Raw genomic sequence first — 24,385 nt, 5'->3', positions numbered from 1 at the left:
ATATACATGAACTCATACAAGGAATGGTCAGGAGCAATAATATGACAATAAACATTTACAACTCAGCCCTAGGAAAGTTTGTACTTGGATGATGGAGGGAGTTGCAAAGCACAGCACAGAGGCAGGAAGAAGTGTCTGGGACTATCTGTATGTATATAAACTCTGTGAGTGCACATGAGGCGGGGGGGGCGGGGGGGGCGGATGTGCAGGTAGACGTGTGTGCTAGGTCTGGCCCACGGGACATTTCAGCTTTGTTGCTGTTTCCCTGGAGGTTATGGGGAAACTCTCCTCAGCACTGAAGCTTGCCTGGAGAGCTGAAATCCTCTTCCTGCCCCGATCCAGCACTAGGATCCAAAGCTGTCACCACAGTGCAGTAACGTAGAGGTAGTGATCAGAAACAACCTTTTGTGGGGGACAACTCCCAAACCCTTTCCACTGCAATGTGGGCTCTTTACTTTCCTCCTTTTCCTCCCACAGCATGAGGAGCTGTTGCTTGGCTTTCTGCAGCAGGAGGCAGCAGCTCTCCCCACCTCTTATCAGCCTAACCTCATGCTACCTCTGAATCCCCTCAGGGACAGTAGCCCAGATCTTGGCCACAAGTGAAGGAAGGTGCATGTGGAGCAACTTGTGTAGGGAAATGGGCATAGCCTTCTACAGAAAGCATACGCATGTGTGAGATGGGGAAGTCCTGGAGATCCCAAAACCCAGCTCTAGGCTGGATGGCAGCAGAACTTTTTCCTGGGTTAGCTGGACCCAAAGCAATTCTGTTATGAAAAAGAGAGAAACTTGGTAAAGCTAGCACAGGAGTACAGACGTAGTACTATCAAGCACAGTATTCTACATTAGCCATTTTTCAATTATTGAATAACACTCAGTTTTGTCTTGCAATTAAACACACAATGGTATAGCAGTGCTGAAAGTTTCAAAGCATACAGAAGAGGTCTTTCAGAAGGAAGATTTGTTAGAAAGTATAGAGGGAGAAGATAAGAATGAGAAAGGAAGATCTAGAGTCTCCTTCTTTTGAGGATTTTGTTCAATGCATTTTTCTTAATAATCTCACTGCCAAGAAATGTAAATATACACAGTTATCTGAGTATTTTCATCAAATCTGAATAACATTCACTGTATCCCAAAATTATACAGTTACTGCTACGCTATGGTTTATTTGAGTCTCCTGATCAGTCACGGTGAAGTGAGGGAAATGCTCACTTGTCTGAGTTTTGCATAATGTTTCCAAACATCTGTCTGGTTTTTTCTGTCATGAAAAAATTCATGGCAAAACACAGAAGTTGAAAAAAAAGTGTGAAGGTAGATCTCCCACATGATTACTCTGCTTTCAAAAGCAACAAGATCACTAAAAATCTTCATAAAGGAAACTTTACAGAAAATACAGTTGTATACATACATTCATCTACCAAAGTCATAATCTTTGGGTGATAACCAGAAATTAATGTTTACCTTACTATAATAACTTCGGGAACCTTTTGCCCAATTTGTGTAGTAAACTGGGCTTCCGTCTGTCCATAAGTATGTGTGCTCCTGATTTATGTCATTCAGTCCAATCCAAGCATCAGTTGCAGCATTTTTTAAGAGAGACATGAGGAAAGCTGAAGGAAAAAAGAAAAATTGTACAAGCAGGAAAACTGAATGCACCTTTCCCAACACTGCAGACTCTAGAATGCCTGGGACCAGGATGATGAGTTTTGGTTTTCTCTTTTTTAATAAGGTGGTAATCTTATGATAAAAATAAAAAGAATGGATAGTCATCTAATGTTAAAGTCTGAAAAAGTAGTTACAAACTCAAAGATGGGCAAATTTTGATACATAAATTTGTTTTCAACATTTTTTAAGGAATTTGTGTGTACAATCTTCTGTGTTGTTGATCATCTGAGGAAGCAGAGAAAATGTTTTAATGGTATTACAGAAATTAATATGAGTACTCTACACCTTGGCACATAGAAAATGAGTCTGCACACTGTGCATTCCACTTTCTTCTTTGGTAACTTCTTTGTTAATCAGACTTAATAACCTGGTTTCTAAACAGGCATAACACAAACAAAACTACTTATTAAAAAAGTATATGTACTGAGACCTCAGCTTTTTGGAAAGCCAGATGCTGTTTCCCTTAGCTCCTGCCTAGACTGACTTTCCACTAAAAGACTATCGTTTGACTGTCCTTGCTCTGCTATAGAAAAAAGCATAAACATCAAGCAGTGATGTAATGAGCTAGGAGATGGTCCATGTGCGGCCCTCGGGATCATTACATTTTCTGAGCAAACATAAGGTCTCACTAAAAAACCTGCAACATTCTGAGCAGCAAGACCAGCAGGCTGAGGTCCAGCAGAGCAAGGGGAACAGGGGGAAGTTGGAACTCCAGCATTGGAGCCTTCTGCTGCCTGAGGATGCATCCTCCACTGACACCCACAGCATTTGGCTCAGCAGCTAGGTGCACGGTGATTTGTTTTGGATGTTACTCCCTTTGTGTGCTATTTTTACCTGTACACTTAAAAAAATCAAAATATAGACATTTTATATATGACAAGACCCTAATACAAAATCTTAATATTTGAACAGAATGAATTCCTTTGTACGTCTTATATTAGCCCCAGAGCTATGGTTTTAAAAGTTAATCAAGACACTAAAACCTATGCAAGCATTTTTCAGAAGGTGCAATTTCTCATTCAACATAACTTGATATTAATATGGCATAAACAATACCATATATTGCAGAAGCTATAACATCTGTTTTAATCTGTTTATTGGGAATTACTTGCTGTCTCATCCAGTATCAAAACATTAATACTTTATACCTTGCGTTTCCTTTTTTGATATAGTAGCCAGGTTTCCTCCAAAATCAATACAATTGTTCCGTGCAGCATGCCATGTCAATGTATCGTTTTCATTAAGGCCAAATACTTTGAAACACTGAAAAAAAGAAGTGTGCCAAATTGGTAACTGGATGGCGTTTGAATTTCCAATGAAAGCATCTCTGTAACAAACAAGATAAGCTGGATATTTTAAGAAAAAAGGGATATTAGCTGATTTAACAGTCCTTTCTAGCTTGTCTTCAGGTCTGTCTTTATGAAAGAGAAGATCTATACTAGAAAACTAGCATAAACCTCAATATTTTAGCATACACTTAGAAGAAGGAGTATGTCAGTCTAATGATTTCAGTAGAAATTATGTTAAAGCTTCTGAGCATACTTCTGAGGTGTGACTTTGTGGGAGGAATGCCTAAGAAGGCCTCAGAAAACAAACAAGGATAAGACATGTTATTGAAGCTAAACATCTCAGCTTCTGTTGCCCTGTTTGTCATACCAGGTTTGGTTCTCACAGGATAATCACAGAAAGAGAATGATTCTGACATTATAAAAAGAAAAACATGAATTTACCATTTCTTGTAATATGATCTATGAAATTCAACCAAGATGTCATTAGACAGCTTTGCCAGAGTCAAGCAACCTAAATGTGCTAATTAAAGCATGCAACTGAAAACTTAATCAGGCAATTTGGGGAAAAAGTTGGGCAAAAGGGAGGTAGCTCCACGAGAGTCAGAAGTGGTGTCTAAACACTTAGAGCAGAGTCAAGGATTGAACCTCTGGAAACTCCTTTTCTAGGAGGTGAGGAAGAAAGAGACATTTTTAGCTTGAGAGAGCACTATGAAATGGAAAAAACTCTGAGTTTGTGACTCTTTTCCCCAGGGCTGACAGAAGGAAGGAAAGAGGAGACAGCAGCCAGTGTGCCTCAAAGGAGCTCTATCAAACCAAAATCATATTTTGGCTTAGCCAGAAGAAAGAGAGTGGGAGCTAGATGAGACAATGTAATCAAGGATTATCTTCATTGCTAGGTGTGTTCTCAACAGTGTATACTGTTATTTTTTAGCTTTTATCACTTCATTGCTGACAATCTATGGAATTTAAATGCATACACTCTCTCATCCTGAAATTTTGTGTTTTGAGAAGGCTAAGAGTGATCTTACATAATAAAGCGTGGTGAAGCTTATAACTGAATTACTTAAAAACCTTAACAGGTATTTGAGTATATAAAAAAACCTGATAAATTTGCTCAGGGGAAGGTGCTTTACTGGCTTAAGAGCCAGTGCGTAGTAGGCAAGGGACGAATTGTCCAGGCAACCTGTGACGGCCAGATAAGCTCAGCACAGTAAATGAGAACATACAACAACTCCACACAAGAAGAGTTGCTCAGCCATCCTTGGCAACACTAAAGACTAGCAAAAATACAAGACAAAGCTTTCTTCTTCTATGTCTCATGACCCCTCTCATAACTGCTGTGATCTCAATAGATGCTATAATTCCTATTTCAGGAATCATATTTTTAGAGTCTTTAAATATACACAATCAGAACATATTTTGTGATAACCAAAAACCCTGCTACAACTGAAGAACTGAACCAAAGATGGTTATTATTCTGCTCTTCTTAAAATACAATGTACTGACATTTCATACTGCACCTTGTTATCAAAGAGGAGCCAGTCTTCTGGACACCCGCCCTTTGGTGGTGGTGAAGTGGGAGCAACAGTTGGACGAACAGTATTGTTAAGCCTTTCACAGATGAATAACTCAACACTGCCACAGTTGAGATCATTCCATGTACCTGAAAGCAAATTAGAATAAAAGAAAAACTAAATGCAACTGAGACTGGGATAAAAAGTGTCCTTTCCTAAAGCAAATCTGTCGCAGAAAGTAGAACTGGTAACCATATTTGTATTTACCTCCCCCAGAAATAATAAATATTTTTTATGTATGTTCCTTAGAAATATTCAGATTTCTAGCAAAATTCAGAATACAAATATTTTGTCTGAGAACAGAAATATTTCAATATTGAAAACCCATAGCATTGCCAAAGGGGAGTTTTAATTCAAATGCTTAATTCACCTCTCTGAGATCTGTAAGATCTCTAAGATCACTCTGTCTGTATAAGGTACTTCGTCCTTGTTACCTTTTACCTGAGTCATATAGCCTTTTGGGTATCATCTTTTCTCCCTATAGGAGTGTGGTGTAGGAATATAACATTAACATCACCATCCCTATATTACAGATCAGGAATGAGTAAGAAAGTGGCATTCATTTCATTAGCTGCAGTCAGTTACAAGGTAACTATCTACAGCAGAGCTAATCACATGTTTAATGGAGATATTGTCATTTTAATTCAGTGAAGTTAAGGACATAATTCATCTTATCTTAAAGAAGCTCTCCAAAACAGGACATAGTATTTACTCCCCAAAAGTGTTCACTTCCTCCCACTGACCTCTAACAGAGCCTAGGAAGATTACCTCAGCTATAGATTTTGAGACTAAATATGTTTAAAGTAGAAGAGATTAACTGCTCCAGAGGAGACTAAGTGCTTGGCTAGTGTAAGCACAGTTATTTCCAACTCTCTGTATTAAAGGATATTTGTATTTATTTTAATTAAAATAGTGTATTGCATTGTTTAATAAGAATCAAAGCCATGCCCAAGCCCTAGATTTTTAGGAACTGCACAAGTGATAACAGACAGCTGATGTCCTCAAGAGGCAGTCATAAAATGGACAGAGGTTAGAGGAAAAACAGTACTGACTCTGTCTGCAGATGGTCTGATACTTAACTGACCTGTTCACATTGAAATTTTCTGACAAAGCAAGGAATGAAATTGCAGATGTAATCCAATGTGGTAGCTACGTAGAGTTGAATTTTTTAAAAGTGCATAAATGGAAGAAGACAACATGATTTATTTTCCTATTCTTTTTAAACACTCTATCAAACATCAGCCTGCTCAGTATTATAACTTACCCACCCTTGCACATGCAGCCCTCCCAAGGCTGTGCCACACCATGCAGACTGAATATTGTTACAGCACCCACCTGTTTGGGTATACATGACTACACAGTTTTCATCATTATTTGCAAAATTGGGTTCATTTGGAGCCCAGGCAACATAGTTCACTGGAGTTCCATCCATCCATCTGAAAGAAGTCATTTGGGGGAATAAAAATTCTCAGTTGAATTAATTAATATTTCTTTGTAAAGGATGTATTAGAATTTCCTATATCCTAGCTTACAAAAATATGTTGTTCTCTGGTAAAAGAAAAACAAGACCTTCCACTTTGAATTAGTAAAAAATATCTTTATGTCAACTGCCTACTCTGTTGACCTGGGCCAGGTCTGAACTAATCATCTCAACTAGTGGTCCCAGGCTTTCTTGGTCTCTGAGCATTGATAGCAATCCTACAGGATTTCCTACAGGAAACACCAGTGTAGCACTGGATCTGGCTTTCGCTGGAGCACAGAAACAGAAATCTGAGCCTAGTTTAGTAATTTCTTGGGTCCAAAAGCAATAATATAAGATCTCATAGGGTAAGAGAGAGCCTTGAACCACCTACTGGGGACCACTGGGAACCATTTTGTTAAAAAAAAAAAAAAGATCTTTAATATTATACAGCTAGTACTTTCAGTTGTGCAACAATCATTTCCTACTTTGATGATTCACAAGTTTATTCTCAAAAAGTAGACAAGAAAAAAGTGAAAAAGCCTAGTGTGCTGGAAGGAGGAGAGTCAAGTGAGGAATCTGCCAAGAGTGAGAGCCTTCGGACAACATCAGCTCCAGGGCAACTTAGTGTTTTGGAGACTAAGCAACTGTATGTGTGTTTTTGCAAGTAAACTACAAATAAGAAATTCAACTAGCATGCCTAGCTGCTCCCACTTCCTGACCTAAATAGGAAAAAACAGTACATAATAAACTGGGAGGAATAATATAAAGACAAATAGTGACACCATCCTTCAACAGGGAGGAGGATGAAACTAGTGAGGGAGCAAGGGAGAACTAGACAAACAACAGTGTTTTCTGAGCAGTGGATGTGATGTAGAAAGCAGGAGCTCCAGGAAGTGAGACCATCCAGTCTCTGGAGCTTGTGGCCAAGACAGACATCCTGAGGCAACAGAAGAAAGACTGAAATGAAGAGACCGAGATTCATCTGACCAAGCTTCAAATCCCAGAAGGCCGAATTAGAAAGAGAGGCAGGGGGTGGGGATGGGGGTGGGGATGGGGAGGAGAGAGGAGTGCCACAGGAGAAATGTCTGTAACTCATCTAAGGTGCCAGGGAAGGTTTAGGACATTCCCAGGGCACTTTGTTTCCAAAGACATTTGTAGAAGAATAATGACTCCATATAGCCTGAAGCTCTCCTGCCCTGGGCTCTGACAGTACAACCATCTGGAAATTACCTTCCAGACAAGGGCTCTCCAGTATTGATATTTCACCTCTAAAAACACCATGATGCCTCTCACTGCTGGTTTTGAAGGTTCTTTTTCTCTGATCACTTGAATATTCAGTAACATCTGCAAGTACCATCTGAAACATCCTAGAGACCCCCAACCAATTTTATCTTTCATCTAACAAGGAAAAGGACTGTAAGTGAACATCTCAGCCTCACAATACAAAAGCAGAGTATAGAACCAAAAGACGGGGGAACAAATAGTGCAAATATTATGGGAGAAGTGCTCCCCTAAGGAGCAGAATCATACTTCAAAACTTTATGTCAAGAAATGACTGTAGACAGATTTTGCCAGTCATTGAACTTCAACAGTCTCTTACAGACAACCATGCCAAATATTCACATTACGAGTCTGACAAACTTAGTTTGTTTTTACTTACCGGAATGTCTTGTCAAGGCTCACACTTAAGCCAATATAAAAGCTATTTCCCCAGTCTTTATAGAAAGTCTAAAATACAAAAAATAAGAATTTTAATGAGCTGTAAGAAAACAGATTTCAAATAAAATAAGCAAGCTCTCAAAAACCACTTTATTTTCAGCTGTACAATTGCATAGTATGCAATGTGCAGGGAGTTGCTGGGATTATGTGCCTGAACTGCAAAATGCAAAATTTTTCTCCACTTTCCAGTATTTAAATTAAAAAAAAAAAAAAAGAAAGCAGAATGGGATGAAAAAGAAATGGAGCAAAAAGCTATGTTAGGAAGATAAGAACAACTTCTTAAGCAGGCTATAAAACAAAGCAATATTTTTAAGAATTTTAGGAAAGCATAGTGAGCATTTGCCAAAAGGCTACAAGTAAATGGTAAGGTTTAGTACTTAGTCATGTGGAGGAAAGGATAGAATCATATTTGTTTTTAATAGTATGAAACTATTTCCAAAATAGTATATCATCATCAAGTTATTCTCTTCCTATTAAAAAATATTCTGGCTTAAACCTTTTACTGAAAATCTGAAATCTATTTTGACAAAAAAAGGGAAAAAGCTTTTCTTGAATTCTGTGAAGAGGATGAGTTAGAAAACAAAACACACCCAGTAACTGTAGCTTTCAGCTAAACAGAGCAAGGTTTTTGAAAGTTGCACTCTGAGAGTGTTTTTGCAAAGAAGCTGAGGATTTGTCTACATGTAGCAATTTATCAAAATAATGATTAAGGGAAAGCTCCAAAGTAGATAAGCCCATGAAAGGTGGCACTGATTTTTTTTTATGATGGGGACTACCTTCTAGTATTTCATAAGCCAGTTGAAAAAGGTGCCTCACTGCAGGACAAAATGGTGCATTTTTGAAATAAAACATGTTTCTTACATATTTCCAAACAAAATTTTTTTCACTTTCACTCTCAATGACAGCAAGATCACCACCATTCTTCTTGCAAAAGTCCCTGGCTTTTTCCATAGGCATTGGTTCCTTGCTGAAGTAGTATTCCTTGTGATTATATATTAGCCAGTCATCTTCACTAACAATATATTCATAATCTGCAAGGTAAAATATTAAGCAATCTGTAATAGAAATTACCATCATTATATGTTAGTTTATTTCTGTTATTGGAAGTACAAGACTTACTGAATGTGGAAGTAGGCTCTGGTTTCAGTGGTGCTCCTGCAATGTAAATCAATATCAGAGTATATTACGTTTCTCAGACATCTCTCAATTAAATATATTTATATGGTTGTTAGCATTTTAATTGCAAGGGATAATTGCAAGGGAGTCTTGAGGGTTACTCAGTATGCTTATTTTTGTCACAGAATTTCTCAGAATATGGTGTTACACTCAACAAAATACCATGTTAGAGCTAATCACAAGTTAAGTTTACAGAAACTGTGTAACTTTATGCTGCTGGATTTCACTTAGTCAGCATGCTGCATATACACCCCAAACTTACACGTGTATCTCATGGATGAATTCATAGTTTTCAACTGTTTTTATTTAAATTAAAAGCTATTGAGTGTTTCATTGTGCAGCTGGCTCTAATACATGCGGATTGTATGATCTGACCTGGAAAGGATGTTCTTATCTGTCTCTAAAAGTTGATCAAGGAAGAAAGTCATCCCACCTTTTTTTATTTGGCAAACATAGTCCTGCATATGTTCACAAAATAAATCATTCCAGTTCATATTATTGTAGCCATTAAACACGCCACATTTTTCATTTCCATCATAATTATTCGGTTCTCCATGCGCCCATTTTTCAAAATTTACCTATAGTAGAAACACAGTTTTGTTACTATTTTCTTTTTGAAGTGAAAAAATTGTCTTATATCATCCTGTTAAAGAAGAATGTACTGCATTTGATTTAATGGTCTCTCTTGTGCATTGGTGTCAGACCTTGTAAGGAGGACATGACCCTTGCATAGCATAATGATTTGTCTGTGTATTTATAAGCCATGTTAGTAAGCCAAAAAGTTGTTGCCCTCTTTGTTATCAGGAGAGATTAAGTTGTCCTGTCAAGTTTTAGAAAAAAGTATCTAAGTACCTTCCTCTGACCCCTGGGTTGGCTATACTGCTCTGATGTTTCAAACTGAGACAATCCATCAGTGTTGCTATATGGACTTGGGCCTTGCAGACCATGACCCACTTAAGATGGTGAGGGCAACAAAGCCTAGCTTGTGTAGACATACAAAATTATTTCTAACAGTAAATGACAAATGGGAATATAGAGATTAGTACAACCAGATTTGCTTAAAGCAAGAGAGATATTCCATCACCTTTGGTGTTATTTCTTTACTCCAAATATCATACTGTTATCTATAACTATGAACTACCAAAAGATAAAAACTAATTCCTAGAGTGGAATCGGGTAGTAAAGACTTAAGGTCACTTGTGGCTTGTATAGGAGGAGTTGAGAGAGCTGTCTGCCAAGATGTACACGGAAAATTAGACAAAAAGCTGGAACAATAAATTATTTACTCACTGGTGAGCCATCGCTCCATATAAATCCACTGTCGGAGTCCAAGGCACTTAAACCCATCCAGTAAGATAAGTGAAGATAATCTCTCTTTCTGAGTGATTACAAATATAGACAACCAGACACGGTGTAAAATAGAAAAGGAGAATATACATAATTACATTATTCTCAGTGTTTTGATGCTTGAAGTATCATTTGAGACAGTCACATAAAGTAATCATTCAATTGGCATGTGGGGAAAAACATCCTGGCACTGCATGTGGCAGGAAGCAGTGAAACACAGAGCTTCATGGGAAGGATCACAGATGTCATGAGTCCACAAATACTGAGTTAAATGAAAATATATTTTAAGGTCTTGGTTTGACCAAGTAGCTTAGGCATCCAAACTCAGACCTGTCTGTACTCACAGGCTATGTTGATTTAAACATTTATATAAGCACATCAATAGGTCAGGCTTTCCTTAGCCTCCCAATTTTTCCGCTTAACTAAGGAAAGAAAACAGCACAAACTATTCCTTTAATCAAGAGTATTTCATCTACTGATCAACTAACTACAAATGAGCTGAAAAGGTTTATCCCTTTGAAATAAACTCAGTTGAAACCAATTTTGGTGATCCTTCTTTCATTTTTGTGTATGTTCAGGCTACTTCAATGCATAGCACCACCTGTCCAGAGGCCTGTCAAGAAACCCTTTTGCTCACCTATTTCTACCCATTTCCTTCTGCCACTTTGCAAGGATATACACCGTCTTTGCGAAGTGGAAACTGATCACCAGAAATCCTTTATGTCTTTCAGAAAGACCATTTTTTAAATGTTTGTTGTTTTTTTTACAAACGATGGACTGTGCAGATACTTACAAGCCAGCTACTAAGTTTTGTTCTTCTTCACTGTGGATACATGCCAGATCTCCTCCAATGGCTCTGCAAAAATCTCTTGCACCAAACCATGTTTGCATTTTCTCCCTTCCTCCCTGAAAAATCTATAAAAAGTGGACAATCAAATACTGTGCTGGGTATTACAGAAATTTAGAAACAGCATTCTGAGCTTCTATCTTTCTTCTGGTCTCCTGGTCTCTAGTTTTATCACTTACTATTTAATTGTGCAACCATAAGTCTGAGGTCATCTATCAAATTTGATTATTGCAACTATGCTTTTGCTATCATCTCAGAGCCCCTGTGACTCCAAACTTCAGTTCAACCTACATACAGCGCTTTCCAGCACTTCACCAACACACCACCTGGGGATGGCTGGAGACGTTACTGCAGACTACCTAGCAGGTAGGTGGGGTGAAATCCACCTTCCATGCATACACAAAACATATTCCCATTTGAAATGACAAACGTTTGCATTCAGAAGTTAAACACCTACTTTGAAGCAGGAGCTGCTCTGAGGAATGGACTGCCATCCCTCTGGGCACGATGGGAGAGGGGTTGTCGTTGGAGGAGGAGGGGGGGTCACTCCCTCCACCAGCTGCTTGCAGAGAAACATGTTTGTTTCTTCACAGTTCAAAATATCCCATAATCCAGCTGAAGTTCCTGTTATCATGGCCACGCAGCCTGACTCCCTTCCTTCATGAAACATAAAATTTTTAAACCTCATTGATAAATAGCTGCATCTTCTCAAAGCATATGCTACTTAATTATATGTAACCTGTCCCCACTGTGTTTGAATGCCAATAGCTTACAGTAGCTCACGTGCATTTCAATTAAATCATAAATAAATTTTATCAAATTCTTTTTACATTACACTGTGAATCACCTATCAAAACCATCAAACAACAAAGAGTGAATGATACCAACAGACACATGCAGTCCCAGGTGGTCTACTGGAAGGAGCTACCATGATGTCTGATTTAATCCCTTTAGCACAAACGGAAAGTTGCAATGTCGTTTTTGCCATTTTATACCAGCAGAGTTTCAAAACCACTATTTAGCTTCCAAACCCTCACTTCTTGGGTCCCCACAGCAGAAACTCACTGGCCCCTGTGGCACATACCGGGCATTCCTGCATTCCAGTGAGTGAAGGTGACTGCGTCCCCGCCAGCCCATCTGAACGTCCCCTGCTCCTCCACATCTGAGAGACCAATCCAGAAATACTTTGCTGGATTGAATCCAATTACAGAAGTCAAAAAAGCTTGTTCATATCTGTGAAGAATAAGTACCAAACTGATGTATCACATTTTATCATAATTTGTTCACTTCAAACAGTTCATTGTAGCAAATCTGGTAAAGGTGATGTGGGAAAAGATAACTATGGATTGAAGCAAGGGTAATGATCTTACTTTTATAGTTCTAATTGTCATATAAATTATTTTTTATTTTATATCTTAGTAATCTAAATCATGTTTAGAATTTAGAGTGATTCTATTCTCCTTTTGTACTGCACAATGAACAACACAAGCCAAACAATACTTGTGTTAATGCATATATGTTATTCATTCTGTATAAATAAGTGCTACAGTGTTCTACTGAGCTTTATGATAAGGTCTAGATCTTTAAATCTTGTTACTCTGGGGAAAAAAAATCTACTTTTATTCTAAAAAGGGTAAGTTTCCAGATCTGCCTGTTGCAAAGAAAAGGCTGAAAAGCTCAAATCCAGAAGAAATAAATAGTTCCATGTTTGTCTGTTTATTTTTAGTTCAATAAGTTTTAAAACAATCTGGTGATTCAGAGCTGTTGGGGGGTTGAGTCAATTTTTTAATTCCTGGGGTCAACAGTAGTGTAGGTGTGTAGTAGCAATGGCTTAAATGTTTGTATTGATGACATACAAGCCCCTGATGTGGACTTGATGTGTCCACCCCTGATGTGGTGGACTTGGCAGTGCTAGATTAACAGTTGGACTTGATGATCTTAAGGTCTTTTCCAACCTAAATAATTCTATGATTCTATGTATTTTGTAATACTTCTTCAGCTCTGTCATAAATTTTCCAGCAAAGGAGAGGTGTCACATGAGACGCTGAAAAACTGCAAAGTAGGAAGAGATTTCTGTCTGGCCCCTCCATCCTGGTTGCACATATGAAAGGACAAGAATTATGTTTCCATACCTGTCTCTCACACTAGCCAGGTAACCTTTGTTTTCTTCACAGATTCGTTTTGCTTCTGAAAATGTTGCTGGTAACTGCCCCACAGAGTAGCAGTAAAAGCCGTGCTTCATCCAGCCCTGTCAGTGTCAACAGCAGAGATGCACAGAAGGGCTGTCAGATTGCACAGCACAGTACACTTCCAAAAGCCACGTTAATACCACGCCCCAAGTCAAAATTAATTTCAGAAACCATGAGAAGAAACAAAAAGGATAATCAAACACAGCTTTTGTAACCACAACTCTGGGTCTTGCCCCTTGACAAAGGACACACAAGGGGTCTTTGGGAGCAGTGAGCTGTGGTTATGACTTGGAGCTGGCAAGCAGGTTCACAGCCACTCCGCAGCTCCTTGTGTAAAGCCTGCTCTGCCTTCTCATTGTGTAAGTGTAGCTGTTGCAAGAGGCTACAAACAATCAGCAAAACAGTCAGCTCAAATATTCCTGCCTCCTGTGGCAGACGGATTGAACTGAGAAGACTGCATGCAACCCAAGACCAGCGAGTTACAGCATGTGAAAATACTGACATGCTCTGCAGAGAGTGGCTTCTATGGGTGAAGTGACCAGTTCTGCACTAGGAGAGAGCTGGCTGAAGTGCACATGTAAGGGAGGGAAAAAATAAGTCGCCCTACATTTTGGTTAAATAAATAAAAAATTTCCCCATTAGTCTGACACGTATCCATACATACAAATTAACAGTTTTCTAGGGCTCCACCAAGAACAGTAGAAGTAATTGATTTCTGTGATACTCACCATCATGGGAATGAAAGTAAGATGCAATGACCTTTTGAAGCTTTTGTTTTACACTTACCTTCTGGCAGCCTGGGTAAGTAACCTCGGCTTCCCCTGCTTCTTCTGCCAAAGACTTCCTTTTACAGATGTAACCAAGTTTAGTTTCACAAGCACTGTCAGCCCAGGATCCATCCTGAGCATGGTAAGAAGAAATGACAAAGAGAAGTGAAATCTAGAGAAAATCCAGATCCAACAGAAGTATTCACCATCCTCAGAGAGAACCCTTCTCCCTTCATATGGCTGAGGCCGTTTCAGCTCTCTTCCTTGCCCTGATGCTTTCTCCAAAACTCCCAAATAGGGAACACAATAAAGACAGTGAGGGCCACATTTCCTCAGAGGCAAGAGAATGATGGTTGCATGTATTAAAGGTTCAGTGGCTGATGAGAGCAGGAAGGAAACACGCTGTTCCACTCTATTCTGACCAGCACAGTATTTATTATGTTCATATAACCAGATGACAAAAGCAAGGAAATGCTGGATAAAATAAACATAAAATATGAAAAATGTATTGTTTAACTCTTTTTCCTTAGTATTATGATATGTCATTTTATGCTGAGTATAAAACAAGATGCAACTTTTTGTGCCTAATTTTTTGTGCCTCTACTAATATGAGCCTCCAAAGTAGCTCTAATAAATGTATATTTTAGGTGTTTTAGGGGAAACATAAGAAAGTCCCTGCTCTAAGAATCATACTATGCAGCTATGATCAGTCATGTTGAAGGTGGATGATGTGATACTTCAACCAGTTTCAGACAGGAGATTTCCTGTAACTCTTACAGAGCAGACCAAGTCTCAGTGCAGTGCACTGCTTCTGGTGCTCCACCATACACCTTCCCAGATCTGGTCTCCAGTCTCCCTCCACACTAAGATACTCTGAATTAAACCAAGTTCATAAAAACCTTTAAAACCCCTGTCCCTTTTTTTCTTTTTTTTTCAGTCACAGATGTTTTTCTTTTGGGGGGCACAAGGGACATAAGAAGGTATGAAAGTGGGAGAGTGATTTTTACCTCTCCCTTCATAACAATGCAGTCTGCCATATTCCGTGTGTGAGTTGGCTCTCCGTGATGCCACTTGGTATAAGTCACAGGTGTGCCATCACTCCATTCGAAATACATTTGAACCCTGAAGTCATTTAGACCAATCCACAGCTCATCATCTGGCTCTGGGAACAGAAAGGTAATTGTAGGTATGGGTATATCTTAAAATGGAACAATCACATCTCACACCCACTTTTGACTGAAGAAGGGCTTTTTAAAAAACATTTAAGATCATGGTTATGACGATTAAATGAATAATAGCAACAGTATAATTCCAGATAAAAAAGTGACCTGCGGGAATACTCACTGTACCCAAGCTGAGACACTGTAAAACTGTACTCCTCAATATTATGAATACTCGCCAGTTCTCCATCTTCTTTTCTACAGGAAGACTGGGCTTCTTTCCATATTTTGGGTGTTCTGTAAATTCTATAGCAGTGACCTGCATAGGCCACCCATTCCCTGGGGCACTTAAAAGTCTTTAAGTCACCTAAAAGAAAATATTTCAAACAATTAATGAGCAGTCCTGTTTAGTGATTTCTTTTACTCAAAAAGAAAATTACCTATACTGGCATGAGTTTGAAATATTGGAGTACTTACTGGCAGAGGAGAGAAGCAAGAGTCTGAGGACCACAAAGAATACAAACCAGATTTTTCCATCCCAATCGTGCTGGGAGCTACCAAAAAACTCTTTTACAGAATTAAATAAATGCTAAGTAGTTGGAGCTCTTGCACAGCCCAAATCATGTATCAGAGAGCCCAGACACATTTGTGTTATACCAGACATGTCAGAAATCCCAGCTGCACAGAAATGCTGCACACTTTGTTCAGCGGCTGTTTCTTGGCATGAATTTCATATGGCCAACCATCTTCCACTGCTTTGTAGGTTCACATGGTCTGCTCCCATAGAGTAATCTGAAGAGGGCAGGATGCGTGCCCAACATTGGCGTGTGACCAACCACATTGTTCAATGCTCCCTGAACATGGTTTTGACCTGTGCAAACTTGCATTCCCCTAGGCAACATCCAGGCACGGCTGGGAGGTTAGCATGGGTCAGAAACCATTCCCAGTAGGCTGTCTGGATGCAGCCACAATGTACAGGATGCCAGCTATGATGTGCCATTCATCCCCCCAGCCAGAGAATAATCTTATATACTTGTATATACCTAGTTGAGGGAGTTACTGTAGAGTTAGTAGCATGCTGGGAATTCCCAAGTGAAGTAACTGCACACCATTTTCTTCACATAGGTAAGACCTGGTTTGCCTCAGGTGGAAAGGGAACTCAATTGGGAAAAGGTGCCAGCCCCATATTCTGAATTTTTCTTTTCAGAAAAAAGCAAAAGGGGTCAGAGAGAGAAGGGGGAACATGAACTTTGGCTCACATCTTTTTGCAGAATACATCTTTAGTGTTTTTTTCAGAGCACAGGATATTCATCAGTATTTTATGGTCTGGATGACATGACTAAACACATAATCCTGCCTTCTTTAGTACCCTGGGATCTTTTCAAAATGATGAACAACATCTAGACATCATCTTTAAAATGAGCCAGAAAATTAAAGTCTTCTTAGTGTTTGACCCAGGTCAACAAGTGTAACCCTTTTGTTTTGACAATGCACTGTCATTTCATATATGGCATCCTTCCAGTATTTCTCAATCACTGCAAAAATAGCCTTATTTTTTGATCAACTTACCTGAGGCAATAATGAGGGAATCTGAGGAGGAGTTTCTCTTTTGGCAGATATATCCCAGTTTCTGATCACACACCTGGTTTTCCCATTTGCCGTTCCTACCTTGGAAGGTCCCACATATTTTTGCAGATTCCACAGAGGGATTTCCTTTAGGAAAGAGGGACAACATACAGAGAATCCCTCTATTAACATTGAGCATTTTCACCTTATCAGTCTTTTGCAGCTGCAAAGCTACTGGCGTATTATTCTTTAGAGTGATAATTCCCAAGAGGAGAGGTGAGGGAGCACCACTGGCATAGCCAACAGGGCCAACATTTCAGACATGAGACTTGCTCTTCTCCCATGCACTGCTTAAGCAGAAATTCAGTGTGTTTGCAGTACTGTAGCATACAGAAAAAAACTTTATACAAATAAAACTTTTATATAAATTTCTTATGGGGTGGTAGTATTGCAAACAACTCAACATCCTTTACTGTTAAACACTGGACATGAAATGCATATTTAATGCCACGGGAGTCCTCACCCTTTGGATTTCCCTGTAGTCGCAACAGCTATTTTGAAAATGTATAATATGGCAACGTGCAAGATGGTGACTTAGATCCTAAGAAAAGAGTGGAAACTTACTAAGATAATGTACATCAGACAAATGTCATAAGCAATAACTGAGAAGAACAATTGAAAATGTTTTTTAAGCAGTGTTTCTCTTCATTTTTTTCGCTTCTTTTCTTTACGTTCTCTTTATATGGTTTTTCATGAATTTTTGTTTGGTTGGAATAATATGCCTGATGAGAAAATCGTGGACTGAAAAAAATGTAGAGTGAGCTGTAGATATTTGTTTTTAACTGTTTTCTTAAAGATGAACTATCTACTTTTTCTGGGAAATTCAGAATTAATGGTGATCCATCTCTGGTGTGATCCCTATTACTGTAATATCCTACCTTTCCCATAATCCTCTGTAATCTGTGAAAATTCTATGAAACCAAAGGAATTAGGTAACAGGAATTTGGGGAAGAGAAGAGAATTTTGGCCCAGACACTGATCATCGTTTCAGAAAAGTGTGCTTACCTGGAGCCCAGTTTAAGTATCTGAAAGGATTGCCCCCAGTCCACTGCCAGCCACTGTCAAATGAACTGAAAAGACCAGTCCAGAGCTTCTTGTTGACACCCAGGTCACTAGTGAGCCCTAAATGGCCAAAAGAAACAAACAGTCAAGTTACTAATCATAGGATCATAGAATCATAGAATACCAGGTGGGAAGGCACCTCAAGGATCATCTGGTCCAACCTTTCTAGGCAAGAGCACAATCTAGACGAGATGGCCCAGCACCCTGTCCAGCTGAGTCTTAAAAGTGTCCAGTGCCTTATTAATTAATTAGTATCAAATTAATTATTATTAATAATAATTAATTAGTATTAAATGTCTCTGATTTTGTGAGTTATTCAATAAAACTTGAAATAAAATTTTAAACCATGGAAAAAGAAAAAGTGTCATAGTAGATTTTTGTTTAATATAGGTTAGATTTTTTCCACTATTCTAATACATTTTTTTGTGAGAAAGTGACAAGCTTTTTTAAGAATGTCACTAAGACCTATTTTCACAAGGTAAAATATAAGTATCATGTTAAAGCTCTTGGAGCTGACCTACATTTTAACCATATGCATTGATTTGTTTGTTGGGTTTTTTTTTACTTTACCTAATAAATACATTTCTTCACGAAGGTCTGTGATACTTAATAATTCTGCATTCTGCTGCTGGCAGCTTTTTCTTGCTTGGTGCCATGTCAAAAAAGACTCTGAGTTTATCTGATAGTGGGTTTCTGTCACAGGATTTGTTTTCCAAAGGTCATTGTGGATGGTGTCTATAAAACATGATAACAGCAACTTGACAAGATAATCATACTTGCTAACACAGAAAATAAAATCTTCATTGCAGACTAAAACTACGTAACTGTATGATTTGCTAAATTTTTACACATAATTTGCCCCACATATATACTTTTTCCATTCAATATTAATAATACATTGATAACATAAGGAATTATTTCTCCTTACAAACCTAATTTTTCTACATTCACCCTTTTGCTTTTTTATTTGTATAACTTATACACTTCTCTCACAATTCAGTCCACATTAACCCACTCACTGATATATTCTACTTTTATACACACATTTCTCTCTTCCCTATACAGAAAATCTTGGTCTCCACATCCATTTCTTACCTTGGGACCCCTCTTACACTCTCCCAGACCTCCCAACATGACAGAAACCATCATTTCCAAGCAGACGTGAAGTGGAGGTGAAGGGGTACGATATTTGTGCTGGGATAACTGGAAAGCTGTGTTGGGTGATTGTTGGGTGTCAGGAGCACTGGAGTTCCAAAGGCAGGTGAAGGTCACTGCCCACGTCCTGCACCCCTCCATTTGCTCCAGCCCACCTGTTCTCTGCTCCATCCTATGATACGCCACTGTCTCCCGCTTCCCTGTATCTCAACTTCCTCATCCATTGCACTTTCTACCTTTCATTTGCCCTGACTTTCTTCTCACCTAGTCCTAGGGGTTTTCTCTTCCTTTTTCCATCAGTCCCAGTTACCACCCTCACAATACTCCCCCTACTACAATAATACAATTACATCTACCACTGTCAGGAACAGTGTTGGACTACTCATCTCTGCTGGAGAAAGAGTGAGAGTGGAGAGTAGATGCCTCATTTTATCACTGCATAGCTCACCAGTGAACTAGGCTAGCCAGAATCCAGCTCGCTCTCCAATGTTACTTCCACATCCCAAGGAGATTTTGACCATGAGAGTGGATGAAACTTTTGCTTAATGCCTTTCCTGAAATCTTTATAAATAAATTACCTTTTTGTGGACAATTTCCGTAAAATTGGTCTTTATCAAAATCTGAAGAAGTTGCACACCAGAGAGAGCCTGTATCGTCACTCCGAGGGATGCACTCAGCGTACCATTTACCGTTGACCTTAAAAGGGAACACGCAAGGTGCACCAAAGGCATTTCCTCCCAGTGTGTAGATATCTATGGAGAGAAACATAGGGCAATAGTAGACAGTTGGTATCAAATGATCACCACAGTGTCTGCTCATAAGCAGGTCTCCATGGACATAGTTGAGTTGTGCAAGAGCTCAACACGTCAGTACTTCCATTACTACAAAGCCTTCCAAAGCTGTTGTGCCAATTAGATGTGACTATGGCAAGATATTCAGAATTAAGACTCTCAAACAACCCTTATTTGGCCCTCAGACTAAATTCTGTCTAATTTTTTCTTTTGATTGCTATCTAGACTACTGTGTCAGAAGTGCTCATGACTTAGCTTCTCCCATTACATACATACTTCTGTCCTCGGATGATGTTCAGGATCTTTTCATTCCTTGTATGGTTAAAGAGACTTGGAAAGGAGACATCAGAATATTTTATTAGTCTTCTTAAGAGGAAGTTTTATCTTAAATTTCCAAGTGACTCTGCTTGGAAATGACCCTCTCATCTCTATGCAGTCAAATTTGCTGCTATCTGAACAAAATTATGACAAACTTCATTCCAGCTGGAACAGTTGTAGGGCATGGCAAAAATTTCATCCCTTATTATTTAACTTCCCACCCTACCAGTGTCACAATAGAAAGGAGGTTGAACACGAGCCTGGATGCTCACTCTACATAGCCCAAGAGGGATAATAATGCAGGAAAAGGATATCTGACTCTCCAGTGTTCCTTTGTCAGGGTGTTAGACCTTATTGCATCCTAAACCATTAAAGCACTGTTTTTTCTTTTGCTTTTTCCTACTTTTTTCTTCTTGCTGGGCCTGGGAAACACCAGGTAAATACTGTTAAAAGTGGATCACATCTTTGTTAACTAGAAATTAACTTCTTAGAGATAGTACATCGTCAAACCAAGTGATAGCAACAATAAATATTTAAATATAGCACAATCACCACTGCTTCTACAAAATGATCAGACATATTTTGAAGCAGCCACAGGTTTCCTGCTGTTGTTGCTGTACAAACAGAATTCTCATTCTCCCTTATGATTACATCATAGGCCTTTGTCATTTTATTCTATCATTTGACAGAATTGCACTTTCCGAGTTATGCAGAAATATATACAGTCATATTTGCCTTGCATTTCTAACCCCTACTTGTAGTCAGCTCTGCTACTGACGTCACGGTAAGAAAAGGGTTGCTGCATGACAAGCAGGTGGTGAAATGCTTTGTAAATAGGGGCAGACAAGTTACCTAGAAATAGAGATTAATTTTTGGTACTCACCCTCATAGCGCTGGGAGCACATGTTATCTGCAGTTCCATAGATTGTCCACTTGCTCCCTTTGCCTGATCCTTTGGACAACCTGATTTTCTTCCCTTTCCCTTTGCCATAGTTGAAAAATAAATCCTTGCCATGGGTTGCAAGCATCTCATTTCTACATTCCCACCACTGGAGCTCATTTGTCCTGTTACAGGATTCCAACGTGATGGCAGCCTCGTCGTCCTTGCTGAGCACTCCCAGGCACAGCTTGAGCGCCATGCTCAGCAGCTGCGTGGCAGAGACCCACCTGAACTTTTGAAACTCATTGTGCTCATCACAAGTGGTAGTTATGACCGAGCTAGAGTTTTGAGCTTGGGCACAGAGCTTGCTATCTTCGTTATAGATTGAAAATATTCCACTATCTATAAAACAAAATGAGAATGCAAATATCTGAGGAGATATTTCACAGGAGATAAGTCAGTTACTTGCTATTTGACAGTCTGCTACAACAAAAAATTGAATATATAGAGTCCATAGAGAAAGAAATTAAGGGAGATTAATCATCAGTATGAAGGATATTCATCAAAATGTTCTTAAGATGCAAGCAACACAGAAGCTGAAAATATAGCTCTTTCAAGAGAAATTGCTCTTCTTCACATCCCTCCTTAAAGCACACTGTTCTCGAAGTACCATTCAAAAATGACCTTTATTAAATTTCATGAGTTCTTCAAAGTGCCACCACCACACAGCATATTAAACAGGCTTTAATTTTGCAAGTAAAAGGACTTTTTGCTTTAGAGCTATCAGAAATGGTTTACATACTCAAAATTCAACCATTTTTATATTTGGCCCAGAATGACATTGTGGTTTTCAGCTCATCAAGCAAGTGGAGTATTTTTCATTTTTGGTTAATTATTTTGGAAATTTTGGGCAACTGTGCAAAAAGTCATTTCTTCAGAGTTCAACTTGTGAGTTTCTCAGGAGGGAAGCCACAACTTGCAGCATCATCACTTCAGTTCTGAACACAGTTAAGCTAAGTAAGTATCCTAAGTGCCATTAATAGCTACACTTGCAAATAGAATTGTGAGACACTGCACAACAGGGTTTTGTTTCTTAAGACCAGCTTCAAAAAAGTGGCACAACTTCAGCCTGCTCCAAACCTTGACCATTTTTGCAGCTTGCCTTGCATCCCTTAGCTCCCTTCTAAGTGACAGCAACATCATCCAACTCGCTCTGCTGTGCCATTGAGCTTTATTGCCACCCAGGGTTTCTTGCCAGGGGTGGAATAGTTAAATGGGTCTTCATAACCCCCCCACATCCCAGAGCTGCTAGGGAGTGGTTGAACAGCCTCTGTGATGTTTCTCTGAAAGGCTGCAGACCTGAACAAGCCAGATGGCATTTCCCCTGGCACAGCCCTCCTGCTGCAGTGGTTCTTGAGAAGGTTAGCAGAGGATGAGTTAGAGCCAGCTTGGTCTCGCCCAAAAACATGCACAGAAGAAATTCTCCTGTAGTGGACTGGATCAGCATTGGCCAGTCCCTGCTGCCATTCAAGCAACAGCACTGGACTCCCACAGTTCTCTAGCTGGGAGCTTTCTGCAGGAAAGAGCTGCAGACAGCATCATTTGTTTTCCTCTCAGCAGTAGGAGTGTCTGAAATCTCACAGACAGAAGCTTTTAAAGTCCTTCCTAAAGCTGCCAGCTAGGAAACAGGATTCCAGTATGCAACAACCAGTATGCCATAGTCTATATGACCTATCTAAGAAACTCAAAGCACACATCAGCTGGTGGTTCTGTGCATGCTGAGAGGACACTGCCCTGTACATCTGAGCTGTTCTAACCTCCAATGGAGTAATTTCAGGTCAGCTTTTGTCTGCATTCAGCTGGTTGATTTTCAAGAATCCACACTGTCTAGGTTGTGCCCACATCCGTTGGCATATTTCTTTCATTCATAGACCACCTTGAAAACTGGGTTAAGGAAACAGAATGCCTATACAGATGCCACTAAATTTAAGAGTTGAATAAAACTGTTTCAAATTACATGCTGTGACTGGATCTAAATTCACTGTCCACCAAGGAGGGCATCAAGAAACTATGAGAAAGAACTTGCAAACCTCCATGTTCAGCAAAGACTTACCAGACATTTGAAGAGGTGTACTAAAAGAAAAGAGAAAAATCAGGAGCAGGTAGACAGCCATGGCCAAACGTTTCACTCCCTTCTGCCCTTCACCTCGAATTGATGCTGAAGATCAACTTTGTGCCTTGCAAGAAAACCCTTCTGCACTGAACCAGATTAACAAATCCTTCTCGGTTTTTAAGACCTGGCAGATACGGGGAAGTTCTGAGCTGCAAATAAGGAACTGTATCATGTCACATGAGTAATTTTGAAATAATACATTAATGAATAAACTTTGCTTTCTAAGCTAGTTTCTCTACTGTATAAAAGTTTTCTCCTCCATGGAAATATGAGATCTCAGAGGTAACATTTTAGTGAGGATTTTTGGAGACATACCTTACAATTCAGGTCCATTATTTTTATGAAGAAGGTGACATGAATGTCTCTTTACCGGAATGAAGGAGAAAGGTAAAAAAGAAGAGGAAGATTTGTCTGTATCAATAAATGATGAAAAACGCCAGAGTGCAATGCAGTACTGTGAAAAATGGGTTAGGACACCATGCAAATCAAGTAACTATGACCTTGGAATCAGAGAGAACCAGAATTTCCCCATGTCTGTAGTTTACAGAAAAAAGCTATAGAAAATAGGACCTGTGCTCTTCAGGAGTTCCTGACTATACGCAGGAGCAATATACCCAAACTGACAGCAACAATTGAAGAAATTCTGAAAAGAAACCACACAATTCTAGGAAGAAGAAAACCTGTAACTGGAAAATGGTGAATTTTCAATTCTTGCTAGAGGTGAAAACTAAAGTGATAAGGAATACTGCCACATTTTTCATCCCGCTAGTCTGTGAAAGTTTGCACCCCCTAAAGTGCACACCCTTCAGGCATTCTGACAAAATTCTGATTTTTACTTTGAAAAACCTCTCTCCTTTATGGTAAGTAAAAGAATTAGAAACACATAGAGGGTAGGGAAGAGAAAACACACTCCCAGGGAAGGTTTACATCCCTTTCTGCATATGGCCTTTGAAAAATCCCAGGTCCCATATCTTCAGGAGAGGCTGGTTTGGGATAACTTCCCCAACATTGTATTTGCATCAAGTCTTTCCCTGAAAATTGCTGCTGTCGTAGGCAGTGAGAACCCTAGACACCTCTATGAAGATGTGGGATCCTGCTTCTATTGTTCTGACTCAGATGCAGATGGACGACTCACTGGGTCTAAAAAGGTACACAAGGAGTTAGAGCAGAAAAAGAATTACAACAGTG

The 24,385-nt window shown here is 39.2% G+C and overlaps 1 protein-coding gene across 1 annotated transcript in view; it reads right to left on the bottom strand.

Annotated features, from left to right (window-relative positions):
* The window catches only part of LOC104013316 (macrophage mannose receptor 1), a 33,411-nt gene extending 10,128 nt beyond the window's left edge, over nt 1-23,283 (bottom strand). Inside the window, exons 1-22 of the mRNA XM_087776089.1 lie at nt 23,138-23,283; nt 21,028-21,426; nt 19,614-19,787; nt 18,451-18,615; nt 17,824-17,940; nt 16,762-16,905; nt 15,377-15,559; nt 15,040-15,194; nt 14,052-14,165; nt 13,209-13,324; nt 12,161-12,309; nt 11,534-11,733; nt 11,023-11,144; nt 10,173-10,260; nt 9,316-9,460; nt 8,826-8,861; nt 8,568-8,737; nt 7,648-7,715; nt 5,861-5,961; nt 4,472-4,614; nt 2,811-2,925; nt 1,459-1,607 (exon numbers count right to left, since the gene is read on the bottom strand). Coding sequence (XP_087632215.1) covers nt 1,459-1,607; nt 2,811-2,925; nt 4,472-4,614; nt 5,861-5,961; nt 7,648-7,715; nt 8,568-8,737; nt 8,826-8,861; nt 9,316-9,460; nt 10,173-10,260; nt 11,023-11,144; nt 11,534-11,733; nt 12,161-12,309; nt 13,209-13,324; nt 14,052-14,165; nt 15,040-15,194; nt 15,377-15,559; nt 16,762-16,905; nt 17,824-17,940; nt 18,451-18,615; nt 19,614-19,787; nt 21,028-21,426; nt 23,138-23,198 — 3,114 coding nt within the window. The 5' untranslated portion in view covers nt 23,199-23,283. The remainder of the gene's footprint in view (nt 1-1,458; nt 1,608-2,810; nt 2,926-4,471; nt 4,615-5,860; nt 5,962-7,647; nt 7,716-8,567; nt 8,738-8,825; nt 8,862-9,315; nt 9,461-10,172; nt 10,261-11,022; nt 11,145-11,533; nt 11,734-12,160; nt 12,310-13,208; nt 13,325-14,051; nt 14,166-15,039; nt 15,195-15,376; nt 15,560-16,761; nt 16,906-17,823; nt 17,941-18,450; nt 18,616-19,613; nt 19,788-21,027; nt 21,427-23,137) is intronic.
* Between the last annotated feature and the right edge of the window lie 1,102 nt (nt 23,284-24,385).

This window comes from Nipponia nippon, unplaced genomic scaffold (genome assembly GCF_047370975.1).
Source record: "Nipponia nippon isolate SJK-2023a ecotype South Korea unplaced genomic scaffold, ASM4737097v1 scaffold_1, whole genome shotgun sequence".
Taxonomy (NCBI): Eukaryota; Metazoa; Chordata; class Aves; order Pelecaniformes; family Threskiornithidae; genus Nipponia; species Nipponia nippon.
The sequence above is the reverse complement of the archived record's forward strand: the minus strand, read 5'-3'. Positions and strand labels throughout refer to the sequence as shown.